Source organism: Micropterus dolomieu, linkage group LG06 (genome assembly GCF_021292245.1).
Source record: "Micropterus dolomieu isolate WLL.071019.BEF.003 ecotype Adirondacks linkage group LG06, ASM2129224v1, whole genome shotgun sequence".
NCBI classification, from domain to species: domain Eukaryota; kingdom Metazoa; phylum Chordata; class Actinopteri; order Centrarchiformes; family Centrarchidae; genus Micropterus; species Micropterus dolomieu.
The window spans coordinates 9,358,731-9,376,091 of NC_060155.1; the positions used below are offsets into that span (position 1 = coordinate 9,358,731).

General features: G+C 39.2%; 2 protein-coding genes across 2 annotated transcripts; one reads left to right on the plus strand and one right to left on the minus strand.

The window, feature by feature from the left end:
- Positions 1-5,882: 5,882 nt before the first annotated feature.
- Positions 5,883-9,886, minus strand: LOC123972448 (serine/threonine-protein kinase NIM1-like). The gene is made up of 4 exons (XM_046051959.1): positions 9,805-9,886; positions 8,442-8,726; positions 6,938-7,206; positions 5,883-6,638 (listed from the first exon to the last, which is right to left on the minus strand). The coding sequence occupies exons 1-4, from the start codon at positions 9,884-9,886 to the stop codon at positions 5,883-5,885; spliced, it is 1,392 nt and encodes a 463-aa protein (XP_045907915.1).
- A 2,788-nt stretch (positions 9,887-12,674) lies between these two features.
- On the plus strand, positions 12,675-16,817 carry pnhd (pinhead). The gene is made up of 6 exons (XM_046050830.1): positions 12,675-12,793; positions 13,054-13,193; positions 13,531-13,807; positions 14,614-14,795; positions 15,623-15,681; positions 16,667-16,817. The coding sequence occupies exons 1-6, from the start codon at positions 12,676-12,678 to the stop codon at positions 16,815-16,817; spliced, it is 927 nt and encodes a 308-aa protein (XP_045906786.1). The 5' UTR covers position 12,675.
- Positions 16,818-17,361: the final 544 nt, after the last annotated feature.

Genomic DNA, 17,361 nt, shown 5'->3' on the forward strand with positions numbered 1-17,361 from the left:
ATTTTCAGTCAGTATTTTCCCCTTGATAGTTCAATCTTTTGTGGTACAAGGGGCATTACGTAGAAAAGAGAGTGAAAAAGGGACACCCCATTCCTGTACTTGCTCACACAGGTGTGACGCTCAAGAATGTGTATATTGGATTAACACAAGTCATACAGCAGAAACAATTAAACATTTACCTTAAGGCTGAGCTCCTTAAAATGTCTGCACATGATCTGATTTCCAGGTTGCTTTATGAGGCAGCCATAAATTCTTCCTCATCATCTGTTGATCATTAAATAAGTTTATGCTGGCAGTATTTCAAACGTTTGGAATAGTGTTTAAATTCGACACAGTTCTATACAACACGTAGATATGTAACTACTCCCAACTTAAACAACTACTAACTACCACAATTTACTGGAACAAAAAGATTTTCTTTGGAACAAAAAAACACAATCAGCTGTTATTTATAGTAAGATAAATGTTAATTCACTCACTTTCACAATTTTACACAATGTTATTTTTTCCCCTTGATGTATGTCAATGGCTCTAAGAAATAGTTCATGTCAGTGTGGGCTGCTTTATGTTGTACAGATGTACAGATATGATAATTTCAGTTTTTCTTCAAGATGCATTTTCATGCTCTTGCAGTGAAATTGTGGGTTGCATATTTTTGCATTGTTCTTGTGTTTCCCGGCATCTCAATCAATGCATGCTGGGATAAAATCCATCTTCTGCTGTGACTCTGAACAGAGTTTGAGGAACTGGGAAACTGATGGGTGAATATTTCTCTTTATTGTCATATTCCTGCCATTAGGACTTTGACTGCAGTTGGTGTCATTTGCACATCTGATTACATCTAACGCTTTCTTTGAGTTTTCAGAACTTATGTCTCTCATTATCATTACCTCTGATTGAATAATTGTAAATGGTCATATTTATATCCACGTAAATAATGAATCGGATCCAAGGCCACTCCTTAATATCTCTTGACAGCCTATAACTTAATCAGCATGTTACTGGCCCCACCCAGAACCGCTGTTACACTTTTGATACTGTAATACTATGAAAGAAAAAGTTGTCATGTATAATAAAAATGTTCACACTGTGGGTCAACTTTTCTAAGATCATAACCGAGAAAAGTGATTATTCTCAATCATTGATGGGCTGCTACATCATCACTCAGATACATGAGGGCTTTGCTACCTTTTTTAAAGCAAGAGTTGCCTCCTTAAGGTCAGTCATTAGTAGAATAAGCTTGGCGACCCACCTCATGGAAGTCCTCCAACTGTAGTTGTGTTATACCAGTATTTTGCATACTGACCTCCATGAGATTGTCGCTCATCCTCCTCCATTTGTGCTCTTGATCCAGTCCCTAGCTATTTCCTCAAGAGTGTAAATGACAGCTTTTCTCCCTTCATCCTAAAGACACTTAACTCAGAACACTATTTAAATTAATTATCTGGAAATATGGGTTGGTCTCCCTGGCAGTGCTTAAAACTGGTTTTGATTCTACATAACTGGCAGAAAGTTCTATGTTAGTCTAGGTGATCTTTTATCTGTGAAACACAACTTGCTGTTTTGTATTGCACAGTAAACTGTTTTGGCCCCTGCTCTCTTTTTTATATATATGTATACCTCTATTTAGTTAATTTTAATGCACTCTTCGTTGGCCTGCCATAAAAACTGATTGGGAAACTTCAGCTAGTTGAGAATTCTGGCGGGGCGGGGCGGGGCGGGGCGGGGCGGGGCGGGGCGGCTGTGGCTTGGCGGGGCGGGGGCTCAGGAGGTAGAGCGGGTTGGCCGTTAATCGGAAGGTCGGCGGTTCAATCCCTGGCTCCCCCTGGTTGCATGTCAAAGTGTCCTTGGGCAAGATACTGAACCCCGAATTGCCCCTGGCGGCTATTCCGCCAGTGTGAGTGTGAATGTTAGCTTCCGTTTGAGCACTTAGGCTCAGTGTATGAATGTGTGTGACTGGTGAATGCAGATGTACTGTAAAAGCGCTTTGAGTGGTCGAAAAGACTAGAAAGGCGCTATACAAGTACAAGACATTTACAATTCTGTGGCCAGTCTTTCAACAAAGACTAGGAAAAGGAAGCACATTACTCTGTTTTACCTCCCTGTACTGGCTTAGCTTTAGCTACATGCAAGCTTTCTTGACATTTTAAAAAATCAACCGAAGACCTACTTATTCAGGCAGGCGTTTATTTGAGGTAGTATGTCTTTACGTCATTCTAGTTTTATCTCTCTGACATTTTATTTGGTCTTTTATTCTATTTTTTATCAATTTTAATTTTTTGTATTTTTTATCAATTGTGTAAAACATCTGCAGAAAGCACATGTGAAGCTTCAATGAAACTTCCTGTAAATGTGATGTGCTGATTTACAACTAGCAGTATCTGATCTGAAATGGTGCGTTGAAGTGCTTTACTGTCTCACTTCCATGGGCTCTCACAAGAACTGCCGGGACATGCAGCTGATAAAATCTGGCTGTGAGTAATGCAATGTGTTTGACTGCGCTGTCTTTGGAGATTGATGATTTCCACACATCAGTGCCTTGCAGAGGCTTCATCTTGCGAACTGTGTTAAAATACACTTCAATAGCATCATGATGTGAATGCATCTTCCTAGCTAATGTACACGTGACTGAAAGGTGAGATTGATACGACTGTTGTGTAAAAATACTTTTTTTAACAGGGCAGTCAACATTAAAAAGATGAGAATCCTCCATGCACGCAGGTGAAGTATTTGTTTGAATAGACTGCCAACATTGCCCACAGGCAAATGTGATAAATAGCTTGACAAATACACAATAATTACAGAAACATTAATGGCATATACAATATTGATGGACATCCAAAATTGAATTGGGTGTAACTAATAGATGCACCACTTTCTGAGGTCAAAGAATTGGGTTGCAGCTTGAAAAGGTTTTTGGTGCTGGAGTTTCATTTCTTCTTTTATATATCACAACAGTGCTGACAAGTGTGCTGCGCTCATTGTTTTTGCATGCTGGGGCAGCAAGAAATTGCTGATTGGCATCCAGAGCTGAAATTTTAGCCTTCTTTTATCAAGGGGAAAAACCACGAAAGGAAAGTATGAGGTGGGGGAAAAATCATTTTAAACAGAAACAAATGTGATAAATTACAGGAAATAGGATGATTGAGCACATATTGACAAGAATGAAAATTAGGTTCTGAAGTGTTATAGGAGGGTTTAAAAAATGAGTGAAAACATTATTAAAAGTAGCAGCACAGACTTGTTCCAGTTTCCAATCATTGCCACCGTCATAACTTTTGAACTTTATGTTAACAGAAGTCTGTGCAAGTTTGATGCGATGTTGGAATTATAAATCATTCCTATGAAAGTAAGGTAGAAAGGGCAACAAAAAAAGAAAGATGAAAGCAGTCATAAAACATTGCACACCACAAAGTTATTTGGAAACGACTTTAAATTTATTGCTGTAACCTAACACCGAAAACTGTCATAGCAGCTACTTTCTTTCACCACGAGCAGTGAACTGTATTTGCAGGATTTTATGCTAAAGTGTGACAGAAATATTTTGTGATACGTGACTGTAGTGAGTAGTTGTTAGTCATTCTTAAAGGTCAATAAAGGTCAATGTTCAGTTTACCATTTTTTTAAGTGATATTACCTTATCACTTCAAAAAAATTTAATATACTGTGCCTGTTAAATAGAATGAGATACAGTACTGGAATTTCTTTTTGCAGAAATAAAAAGGACATCATTTTAGCTATATCAGATATAAACTTCACATCCTCCTTTGAATAAAACATCAGTAAGGAAATTAATTAATTATGTTTTCTTTGAAATAAAAAGGTAAGAAAGAAAAGTTAACAACCAGCACAAAATAATAACTCCTTGCCCTGCTAATTAATTTTATTTGTTTATTGAAAGTTATTATACAAATACATTACATTTTTACACTAAAATGTATTTAAAAAATGGCAGATCCCTATTAGTCAGAACTATTGTTTACATTTTACTCATTTACAATAAAAAACCCCTCATATGGCTTTGATATTTCCACATTCCTGTTGCTTTACTGGAAGAAGGATCCCTCTCATTGTCCACCCTCATGTGAAATTTCTTTCATTGCTAGGTTGGTTTAAATGTAGCTCTCATTGTAAAAACTTTAGATGTTGTCTTAGCGGTCAAAAGAGTGCCAAATATAGTCACAGAGTAAGCCACTGGGTCTACACTTTCATTCACCGTGAGCAGCATTAGCATGAAATGGAAGTGAATCTTTTGTCGCCAATGTACTTCCACAACACGAGAGCCTCTTTTGAAAATCACATTCAAATCTGAAACCACTTTCTTTCCAATGTTGATTAAGCTTATCACCAGGTTAATCTCTTTTTATTTCACAGTATACAAGAGTTTTTTAATCTGGTGTCTGGTTTCAGCGATGGTGAACCGGTAGTAAAGTGTTTTATGCCAACCGCGAATGATTGGTTTGCCAGAGCTGAAGGAGGGAAGCAACTGTAGCGACAGCAGCAACTCAGTATGGCGAAGCCCATACGTCATAAGCACGTGTCGACAGGGTTGTGTAATTACATTCACTGTCAGAAGGGGAAGACAATAGTACCTCACTGAAGGTTTAAAGGTTCACTGTGTATTATTTAGGAGGATCTATTGACAAAAATGCAATATAATGTACATACAACTATGTTTTCAGTGGTGTATAAAAACCTTACATAATGAACTGTTATGTTTTTGTTACTTTAGAATGAGCGGGTCCACTTACACAGAACTTGCCATGTTGCACCACCATGTAGGCCAAAAGGCCAAACTGCTCTACAGAGCGTGTTTCGTCACTAAGGTGAATACATACAAAGAAAAGGAGAAAAAGAAGCAGAAGCAGTAGTAGTAATAATAGTAATAGTCGTCGGGTTTGTTAGAAGTAAGACGAGACTAGAAATTGGGACAGATGTAGGACCACGTGTATCATTTAGCACAAGAGCAGACAGAGCGTGTCGGCCACTGTAGCTTCTCCTCCGTGCTTGGAAAGGGAGGGGTGAGCAGTGACTTGAGCGGTTGGTTGCAATGGTTACAATTCGCAACCCTCACCACTAGATGCCACTAAAACTTACACACTAAACCTTTAAGTTTAAAGCTGGATCCAGGAGGCCATTAGCCTAGCTTAGCATAAATACTGGAAGGCCATCAAGTAATACGTTGTATTTGGTCTTGATGAACAACAGTTTATGCATCAGACTAATACTTCCATGCTGCACCTGCTAGTTTTCTGGCAACCTCAAGTTACAACAACAACAAGACTTTGGGAAGTCATTGCGCTACTTGTGAAGAAATTGTGTTTGTGTATGGATTGAATAAAAAGGATATAACATGATCATTATTGAGCCACAGAGGTGCTGGCAGACATTGATGAGAGCCAGACCAGCTGTTCTTCCAGTCTTTTATGTTTAGCTATCATTAAAACTTCAATCAAATTTTATTTGTATAGCACCTTTTGTGCAGGACGGTACAATTCAAAGTGCTTTTAGGCAGTACAAATGGAAACAATTTAAGAATAATGATGGTAAATGTAATCATAAAACCTACAAAATAGATTTTAAATACTAAATAATTATATTAAATTAAATCAACTGCATAGAATAGATAGAAATAGAAAGATGATGATAATTGATAATTGATGAAACAATTGATAAGACGGCAAGGACATTTTAAAACATAATGTTGTAAGTTACACAGCTAGGCCAACTGCTCCTTGGCTCTTATTTCATACTTTATACATAGGCAGTACACACACACACACACACACACACACACACAATGGTATTGATCTTCTCATCAAACTGTTGGAAGGAAGGCAAATAAGCCCATTTCCATTTTCCTTTTCCTTTAAGAAATTAAGCTACATGATGACACAGACCACAGAGTGGCGTTTGTTTAGCAGGCCATCTGAGCCGGCTCTCCATCTGAGTCTGTTGTGGGATTCTCTGGTGCACCTCTGGCTGTAGCCCACAGCTTCCACAGAACTCCTCTTTTGGATGCGGTGTAGCAAAATCCGGTAAGCCCCAGTAATGGGGCTTCTCAGGTCTACACTGTTGTTGAGGAGACTGGCCTTGGTGATGCCAAGATCCTCCAGTGCTGCCTTCACATTCAGTTCATCTGAGCTCAGGATGTTGGAAGGCTCGAACAGGTGGTAGGGTGTAGGGTCACACTCTGGGTAGGCCTGGGGGTATTCAATACCTCTCATCCAATCGCTGTCCATGATCTGTGCCAGAGTGAGGCGATCCACAGGAACCGGCCTCAGGAGGCCCTTAATGGTCATCTGGCAGGGTCTGGGTACATATGGGGGAATAGAATAGGAGCCCTGCAGGATACAACACCTAAGCCTGCCCGTGTTAGTAGCTTTGAATGGCATAGTAGCAGTCACCATGAAGTAAAGCAAGATACCCAGTGCCCAGATATCTGCATACTGACCAATGTAACTTCTCTCTTTGAACAGCTCAGGGGCTGCATAAGGTGGAGAGCCACAGAACGTGTAAAGGACATCGCTGGGGCAGCAGGAGGAGCTGAAACCAAAGTCACCCACTTTAATGCAGTAGGTGCTGGTATAGAAGATGTTCTCTGCCTTCAGGTCCCTATGCACAATATTATTATCATGCTGGAAAAAGAGAAAAAAGTGTGATTGTTGCACTTAGCATTACAAAATTAAATAGCTCTGCTGCACAGTTGGTTAAACGTGTGAAGGTAAGAACCGTTAAATGCACAAGTCATCATTGCCTTGATTCACTACTTAGCTCAGAAATACTCGATATCTCCTATGAAAGTATTTTAAAATGATGTGATATACTTTAAAAAGCATTCTGTTGTTTTAATATTCTGCACAGGGAATCTCTTCTTTCAGTTTACAACAAAGTGTACTGCTTACAGTGTTCTCCCCGCAGGATGCTGTTGACTTACCATGTATTTGACAGCAGACAGGACCTGGGAAAACACAAGCTTGCTCTCAAGGTCTGACAGGCGCCCTCTGGTGCTGATACGGGAGAACAACTCTCCTCCGCTGGCATACTCCATCACCAGATAGAGTCGCTTGAGCGTCTCCACCACCTCATACAGGCGCACTATGTTGGGATGAGACAGCTTCTCCATGCAAGAGATTTCGGAGGCGAAAAGTGCTTGCGATTGCTTGTCCAAACGCCCTTTCTCCAAGATTTTTACTGCCACTCTTTCTATCAGATGAAGACAGATGTGGGCAAAGGCAGTGAGGCCACAACAAATAAACACATTTTACCCTTTTTCTCTCACTTTTCTATTATTTAATTTCCTTATGTCGTTGAGTATAGCTTTTCCTTCTTTCCTTTATGTTTTGATCTAGGCCTTTTACTAGTTCCAACAGAATGGCTGTGTCAGTATCATCAGCCATGTCGCACACAAGCTGCTGGCTGGGAAGGCTGAAGACAGTGCAGTGGATGGCTGGTTGATGAGATTAGCTATGTCTTCTGACATCTGGAATGACCCAGACGGGATTTACACTGTGTAATATGTTGAGATGAGCTGAATGAGGTTCCATGAAGTGACTCTGGATGTCTATACTTTCATTTTAAAACTGACGGTATATAACAAATATGTGAATCAGGTAACAAGTACTTAACTGTCACATAAAACCCTCTTAATCTACTAAAGTATGCGCTACAGGGATATATGAAAATAGCTTCCTAGTAAAAGCCATGTAGAAGATTATGTTTCTATGTTGTAAAAACATTATAGATATTTAAAAATTCTGATCAACTAAGACAAAATCCTCTGTTTTTAGACCATTGCAAATCATCAATCCTGTATTCACTTGCCTGGCACTTTTTCATATACTTTCATGCCTACATTGCTTAATAAAAGTTCTTTTACATTTAATACATTTTTATCGCATTTTAATTCCCTTTCATGATAATAAAATGGAAAATGTGATTTAGTACAAATACAAATGTCTCACATGTAACATAAACACAAAATGTATTTAAACTTGGAAGTGACACATTAGAGGAGTAGAAATCTGAAACTGTATATATTCAGTATGGACAGGCTTACTTGACCCACTTTCATTGGCAGTGTTTGCAGTGGTGCTTCAGATGTTTTAACTGGGAGAGATAAGAGAGGTGTGGCCTTTTCTTACCAACTTATTATTACTTTGACAGATTTATCTCAATAACTCTGGTACACATGCACGTTAATGGCTTCAGTACTAGATAGAGGCCTTTAAACCAACTAAACTCATAAAGCACATTTGTGTTAGTTAACATAGATCATGTATTTTCTAATTTAGAAGTATCAACAGAAAATACAACAATGTGAGCAGCATGAACATTCTTGCAACAGTGAAGTTAATTTAGAGCCTCATGTAAGCCACTACCTGATCACTAAAGCTGTGAAAATGGGGGTAAAAAAAAAAGTAAAGCACCCATCATCTCACCTTTGGTCAGGTCATGTATCCCCAATCTAACCTGAGAGAAGTTTCCAGAGCCAATCTCTCCTCTCAGCTCGTAAAGCCCCACCCGCCGTCCAAATGTCAGATCATTCATCACCCTTTCTGAATGGGTCAGATCATAAAAGGCCTTCCCAAACGCAGTGTGCTGCATGTTCTCCTGTGCCTCTGTCATGTTCTCCTTTGTCTCCTTGTTCCCCACCTTTCCCCCTATCTTTGGGGATGTCAGGGTGAAGATCTCTTCCGGACGTGGAGTTGAATTCAAGTGAGCCCCTGAGAGAAAAGGACAAAAGAATCAAGTCGGTGTCATACAGCACTGTTGAGATGCTTGAACATATTATTTATTGCATCTTATTGACCACAGTATAAATATGTCTACATCTACATAATAAAATCCTACAATTTAAATTGAGTGGTGTGTCTGTACTCACATGTTTTCCGTTTTATGTTCTTCTTACTCCTTTCTGTGTTGATGGCATTATTTCTGCTGTTCAAATACATGATTTACCAGAAAAATACTCTGCCTTCCTTTGTTATAAGATTTTAGGAAACAAGAAGGTGGTAAATTGCTAAGAAATCAAATGTCCACAAACCAAAAACTGAGGGAAAAAGGTGCTTGGAAAAGATGTCAGGAGCATGATGTGAATTCAAAACCATCTGCATACGTCAGGAAAAATGCTCAAAGAGGATGTTTCTCAGATAACCAACTGCCTGTCCAGATGCTGTTATACTACCACTGCTCTTTTTGACTGCTTTCTCCCTGTGCTGCAGTATTGTCTCCTGGTGTATAATGAAGCCCTGTAATCCCAGAGTGTTGGACTCCTCCCATGCAGACAGACAATTCACAGGCTTTACAGAGGCTTCTTCAACCCCTAGACATGACCATAGCGCCTGATGCAGGTGCTTGAACAGGACACTGATGGGATTATCTCTACAATGTACTGCATGTGACCATCATTACTGTTAGGGGTCAAGGGACTGAAGGGTCAGCCACTGGTTACAACTTACAACAACTGTAACTTACGTTACAGTGGTTCTGTTTTCTGTGGTTTGAACATTTCATGAAGAAAAAGTGTAAATTACCTTTTTACATTTTAATTAAATAACTAATGAATTCCCCACTGTGTCAGAGGTACTGTGTTGCTGAAGGTTGCACTGGTAACAAATAAGCACTCAAATTCTTGTCATTTTCCACAAAATCAAAACAAAAAGTGCTTTACTCTCACAACCTCAGGCAAAAGCTAAAGAAAGTGAACACAGAGAGTCTGTAAGTGCGGCCTTCTTCTCAGATTCTACGGTTACACAGCGACCCAGACACTGACCATGACACCAGACAGACGCAAGACCAGACCGTCTGCAAAGACATACGGATGGACTGTCTGTTTCCTCCCATCAACCTCTGAGACTGGACACAGGGATTGTCTGAGAGCCATCGTGCATAAGCTGCATGCTTATGTCGCTAGTGACTCACCATAATCCAGCCACCATCTCGGTGATTATCTCAGCACGTGCACTGTTAAATTAATGTTGGGAATCTAGTGAGGAAAGGTTTACTGGATTGGGAAGAGAGGCTGCATTCAAACATGTGTGTTTGTAATATAAGAGTAGGTACTTTTATAATTTCTCAGGACAAAAAAACTTACTACTGCTATGTTCTGAAATCTCCGACTCAATTTACAAGAAAAAGAAGAGGCCACTCACTGACGACCAGAGTGTGTGATTGGAGACAGAAAATCACTGTGCAATCTATTATGTGTGCTATTGATAGAGATTAGAACAGATGACAAAATGCATTTAAGCTAAAGCAAAAACATAACATGCCTATATTCTGAGACAGCTAGACAGTTGAATGGCTTGGAGATTTGTAAGTAAAACTATTTCATGGATAGTATGCGACACCAATTTTATACAGCAAAAAAAAAAAAGAAAAAGAAAAAAAGATTTACATCCCCAAATCATCCATTAAAATACTCACCAAGAAAGATTGGTATTATAATAGACAGGGCGTTGGCTTGTAGATTCTTGATGGTTTATACACTAAATGTTCATTCTTGACCTTGGAAAAGGAAACTGTAAAACTAATCTCACCACACTGCCCATTAAAAACTGCTCTGGAGCTTTCAGATGTATCACACAATCTTCCTCAGTGGAGGAATTTTGGCCAGTTGTCTGGGAATTGCAGATATTTACATTTTCATTTTCCAACTTTTAAACCAACATGAGAAGTCACGTGTTCAGAAGAGAGGAAATCTGAATGTCACAATCTATAGCTCCAGAACAACTACTAATGAGGACTTTGAGCATTTCATTTTGTCTTTGAGTTGTGAGTCTTTTTATCAAACTCACAAAGTTTATTTCTGGTTTTGAGATACAAGCTTGATATGTTTTTTTTATTATTAACAAGTGAGTCTATTTCACCTTTTACAAAACAAAACAAAGTTACAAACATATAAACAACCCTCTTAGAGGCCTGAAACTTGGTTAGAAAACCAACTATGTTTGCTGATCGTATGATCTACTTAATTAAATCAAGTAATTACTAAAACTGAATCTGGGTTTTACCAGGATTATGATGGAATTGCAATAGGATTTGTTTATAACATGAAAGCAATAAACAATTGAAACTCTTTTAGGCGTCACCTTAATCAAGGTGTCTGAGTGCTGATGGCTCTCTGAACGATGATCCGCTGATCCTGGTGAAAATGAGGGGATCATATCAACACTTCAAAGAAGGACTAACACTTTATTAAGATAAGAATGGAAAGCCAGTACAATGCCAACATTATAACATATCTAAACTTACTCCCTGTGATTAAAATAAGACTTTTGAGTCTGAAAGACAATAAAACAGAGCATTTAGGTTGCCCCTTACAGATGTATGATTGACAAAACATGAGCTGTATTCTGGTCCTTTTTGCCAGTATACTGTGTTTCTAGTTAAATTTCCATTTTACTGCAGAAATGTTCCAAATAAACAGAGAATGAGATGTCTGAGAACATTTTACACATGGAGTATATTATTCTAATCCTTAATCTTGCCTCTTTCCCCTGAAGAGAAAAAGAAGCTGAGATTTGAAGGGCAGTTCTGGCCATTTGGTGTCATGTTGAATAAACACAAAGGTGCTGGAGTTTTCTGAAGGGGAGGCTCAGGCCCCCATGCTGATCCTGTTTATGTGTTTGGGCCAGGTTTTGTTTTAAGTCGAAGGTGCTAAACACCTTCCCCCTGAGATAAAAGATGATTAATGCCTTTGAATGTGCGACGCTTTAATGGCTCAAGGCTACTTAAGCACTTCATTAGGGTGAGCTCGGACCGGTCGACACACTCGAGCCACTGCGTCCCTTGCAGCCGAAACAGAAAAGCTGCAGAGATTTCCTTTGAAGTGGCCCCTGCTTGCAAGAACTCCATCCCACAAAGCATTCAGCATGGAAATTTGATTAGCTCTCACTTTTTGAGGTCCACACCACTTTGAGACCTTGTTCTCAGGTGACATTTGGGGCTGAAGCTTGACCCCATATAAATATCAGAGGCACCAGCAGACAGAGGGACATTCAGGTTCTGGCAGCTGAGGAGCAAATTCGGACTAAAGCCATGGATGTACCCCGACCATTCCTTCTCCTCCTGTGTGCCTTCCACCTGACCTGTAAGTACTGTTTGCTCTATTCTATACTACTGCTGCTGTGGCCTGTACACAACCAGCTATTCATTAATTGGACTGACTACAATCTACTCAAATATACTTGCTTATCCTTTGTGATATTCATTGTGAAACATGAGTCATAGAGGAAGGTGTGATGCTGGGAAAAGTGTGTGATGTGTTCACATGTTTTCTTTTAACTGCACAGCAAGGTGGGGTCAATTCACTTTCATTTGACAATTTCCCCCCATGCAAGTCCAAAATGAATATTTCCAAATGAACACAATGCTTGATATAAACATTCTCTTAAAATAATGTAATTGAAAGTGACAAATTTTTTCAGAAAGCCCTGCCTGCTAATGCTTTTCATTAACAAATGACCTTGAAGAAGAGAGGATTCCTGCACTGTTGTGTCCCATCTTTAACTCATAAATTATGTAATTTACTATGTAAATTATTGTGATCTCATGGATCTGATTCTGCTCATCTTGGAAAACACAATGTCTTAAATTATTCTTAAAGAATACATTCGCTTTTTCAAGTTTTCATATCAAGCAAAATGATGAATGAACAGTGCTAAATTACTGATGTCTGTGTTATGTCTTCTAGTGACCGGAGTGTTGAGCAAACACATAGATCACAGAAACCTGTTGACACAGAGAGTATGCTGCAGAAGACAGAGTCACTTCATCTACATTGGACAAGGTAAAGCACCACATTCCACCACATGTTCAGGGTTACCATTTTTCCATCAGTATATGGAAGTATTCAAAGTGTTAATTTGCCATTAAATGCGTGTCTGTAATCCCGCAACAGAAGCTAATGTATGATTTGTCAAACAAATTGAGAAATTTAAAAGCAACTGAGATGAGAAAAAGTGATTTTTAAATATTATAATCACTAATAATAATTCCTTATAATGTTACTACCTGCTTTTCTGACATCAAATCGATCTCTCTCCACAGACATCTCTGGGAGTCCTGTCAATATTGATGTGGGAATGTGTAGGTTGCACTGTGGGGGGGCACCCAGGCCATCACATGAAGCAGGACGGCAGGAATACTCAAAACATTCCTCAATGCTGGAATTTCTCAGGAGCAAAAAAGTAAGTGGATTTCCCCCACACAGCCACAAGGGCGCGCTGTAACTGTGGGATTGTCTGTCGAGGTTGTCTTGATGAAACTCCAATAGGTAGTCTACTTGACAATGAAGTTACTCCAGAAGAATCACAAAGCAATTATTTTAGTATCAAAAGCATTATTAGTATTTTTAAAATAAATTAGTTTTGATGGGCACCTCTGCGTAAACCAACAATAAAACTATACACTTAAAGTGAAAAAAACACCTGTCTCTCAACATAATTTTGCACCCCTTACAGTAAAGCACAGGGAAACATTTTGACATGTCTGAATCAAACAATGGTTTCTCTCGCCTTACAAAAGATGAGGTCGCGCGGACCTGCAGCCCCAGAGAGCTCGGAGCAGTCGAATCAGCTACCCTCCTGCGGGATGAGCCAGGTGTGTGAGCCGACTGGGATGCGCGTGGACCGGGTGCTTCTGTTCGAGGGACCCCGGGAGGTGGAGGTCATCGAGGAATGCCACTGCGAGATCAAGCTGACTCAGTGCATCCGAGTCCCTGCACTAAAGACTTATTACTCCGAAACACCGTATGAGACAGTCATCGACGTGGGAGGATGCCCCCGCTCGAAGGGCTCGCCAGGTGTGTGTGTGTGTGTGTGTGTCTGTGTGTGTGTGTGTGTGTGTGTGTGTGTGTGTGTGTGTGTGTGTGCAGAAAACAAAACAGAAGGTCGGTCAATCAGTCTATTTAAACAGAAGGGGATATGAATGAAAGAGTCGACTTCCAGTGGTATTGGAAAAGTTTCAATAATGCATAAAACATTTAAACCAAGTTTTGCTGGAAAAAGAGGAAACTAAGTATAATGATTTTTTGTAAGATTTTATACTCAAATAAAAGTAGCCTAACTTTTTTGTGAACAACCATGAACAAACGGGTACAGTACCACTGTCTAAGGAAATACACTGAACTACAGTAGCCTATGGTTGTGGTGCCTGTAAAACCATATCAACCAGCTGATAGTCAGAACAGTCCTGCACTGCACAGCATTGGAATCACCACTATTCACTACTGATGAAGTTAAAGCCCCAGTTCCTACATGTTGATCAGTTCAAGATTTTAGCTAAATGGACTTAATTTAGCTAAAAAAAAAAACAAGAGTTTATTAAAGAAAAAGCAACATTTTGTGTGTTTGACTATAACCTAATTGAAGATATATGTCTCTTTTCCAACCAACACTGATATACACAAACATCTTTAACAGCATCAGAAAAAATATAAGTTATGGAGTTGTTGTCTAGTGTATTGAAAGACTCATCCATCATTTTGGGAGTGATCTCAAAAGCTTATCCTTTGTCTTAAAAGTTGGTTTACATTTGGATCACATATTGTAATTGAGCTGCTCTTCCTGCCCATATAACTCTAACTTTTCCTTTATCAATCACTCACAGAGGGATTCTCCTGTGTCCCCACTAAGTTTAACTCAGCCTTGTTGGAGACCCCCAACAAAGTGGTCCTCATCCAAACAGTGGCGGCCTGTGAGCTGAAGGAAAGCTGCTACAGGGTCCCATATGTGGAGTATTACTATGAAATAGTCCACCATGCAGATGGAGTCAAAGAGGAGAAGCTCAAAGTAGGTGTACACTCTAAACTATCACTAAAACATGGGCTCTGTTTGTGAATCCAACTTTGTGTTTGAATCCAGTTTTTCAAAATGAGCTACATTTCGTCTTACCATGGCATGGTTAACACTAGAACAGTGATTCATTTGTGATGCCGGTTTCACACTTTCTTTTGTAATCACGTCGAGAGGAAATGGGTGTCTAGTTGGGTGCCAGACTGTAATGAAGTATCTTTATTCATTAGAAACATGTGTGGAAGACAGCACTTAATCGAGCCTACTAGTCACTAATCCAAGGACCTCAGGATGATGTGCATGGTGATTCGTGCACAACCTGCAACAATACACATGACATACTGGCAGATTTGAGTGGACTCCCTCATCTCTATTCAGGAAAATACAATAAAAAACTGATTTAAACTGTTTTGTTGGCTATGTTGATAATGAGGATTTAGACTCATTATTCTCCCTTAAACAGATACAATACACAAAAGTCCCACTCTGAAGCCCTTACTACAAAGTCCATCCACAACCCTCTCAGCACCACAAAGATCAAAATGATTTTTTGTTATTTTAACATCAGACTTTGTGTGATAAAGATCATATTAGATTTAAGTTTTTAAGGTAAGATTTGAATTGAATTCCTGGACACAGTTGGTCATCTGCTGTTCCTTAGCACCAAAGGTGCGAGTGCAGTGCAAACACAAATGGGCCCTGCAGGTGTCGAATCAAAGCAGTAAACATGCTAAACAGCAGCTGGCCCACCAACACAACTGGGTCAATATTTGTGACCAGCTGTGAGCTGATTGCCCTCTCTCTGTGTTGTTAATTTTCCAAAGGAAATAGATGTGGGCAGATGTTTGGGAGGCTGTACTACAGGAAACCGATGCCTTCTCAGGTAAGTATGAACACAGCGGCTTTATACAACAACCCCCCACCCCCGACACACACACACACACACACACACACACACACACACACACCTCCTTTGCCACTCTTATTACAATTGGCTGTAAGCTCTGACACTTTTTGTACTCAGCATGTTGGCCTCTTTAGTTATATCCAGATGTCCTCGATATACCTTCTGCTTTATTTTGTGGCAGACTTCTAACAGTGTAATTTCAGTTTATCTTAAGTATATGAAAAGAATAAGAGGTTCACATTCCAAATGTACCTTATGGTTCCTTCATCATGTCATTGATTTTATGGCTGGAGGAGGAAAATGCTGCACAAATAAATACTAAAAGTCTATCTTAGTTAAAAGTTTTTCCACATTGTCGACAGTATCTCATAAATATGCTGTTCCAGCACTTGATAGAAGCTCTTCTGTGTTTATACTGTGTTTTTGTAAATAGTCATTCAATATGGTTACTTATTTTAGACACATCTTCCCTATATTAAGCCTGACACAACTGGGCTATCAACTAGAATTTAAAATAAAGTTTTGTGGCTTTGTGCACTATTTTTGGCTGCACAGCATGAGTTATCACTGCCACAAAATCTGGTCAGTGGGATTTAAGGGGTTAATGTCCTAATGCCTGGGATTTATTTTAATTGCTTTTAAAAATACAAATCTGTCATTGCCCACTTGTAATATATGTGTATCAGTAGATTCTTCATCAGATTCATAATACCTTACAATATTTACACAGGAATTAAGCACATTAAAAATAAGTATTAAAAGTTCCAAAATGTCACTGGACATACAGCCACAACATGACACAACCTAGCATACTAAAGTTTATTGTCACAGAACAGTAGGAAACATGTAGATACTGTAATATAGGTTATTTTATGCTTCAGACTACACATACAGCATGTGAAGTGGTTGTTTGATGTAGTGCACAGTGTGATTTTAATGTTCTTTCAATTTTCTGCTGCAGGAGTCCATCAGATCCACAAATCTGCCACTTATGGGCTGAAGGACAGTCCAGCGCCTGTGTTCCTCAGGGCTACGAGAGCCACAGCTTCGTTAACCAGCATGGGCACATACGCACGGTCCTCTCCATCACTTCCTGCCTTTGCCAAAACTGAACACTGCGCCCTCTACTGGAACACAACGTCCAATTCCTTCTCAGGAGTTGAAAAGCTTTAATTCACATTAGCTGCAGCCTATTGATGACCCCACCAAATCCTACCACTATAACATTTGTTAAAGAACTTGCTATCCTAAAGTATTATTGTATTATATGTAATATATGTAAAATGATAATTTTGTAAATAAATTTAATACAGAAAATCTGTGAGTACTTGTTGTTTGACCAATGTACAACACATTTTTCACAAAACATTTTGGAAAGGTGTTCCAGGTACATTACTAAGAAAATAAACTATAAATGACACTTCAGTAAAATTCTACCACAGAGCAAGTGTGTGCAGCCCTCTTTTAAATTATATAACTGAAATTAGTATAAATAGTTCATACACTTTAGGTTTGAGTTCAGAAAGCAAGTTAATATAAAGAAGACTGACATTTTAATCAGTATCATAATCCAATGGGCAAAAATGAAGCGTTGAAGAAGCACTGGAAAGTAGCACATGAAAACCCAACCAATTTCGTAAATGTCCCTTTGAAAAA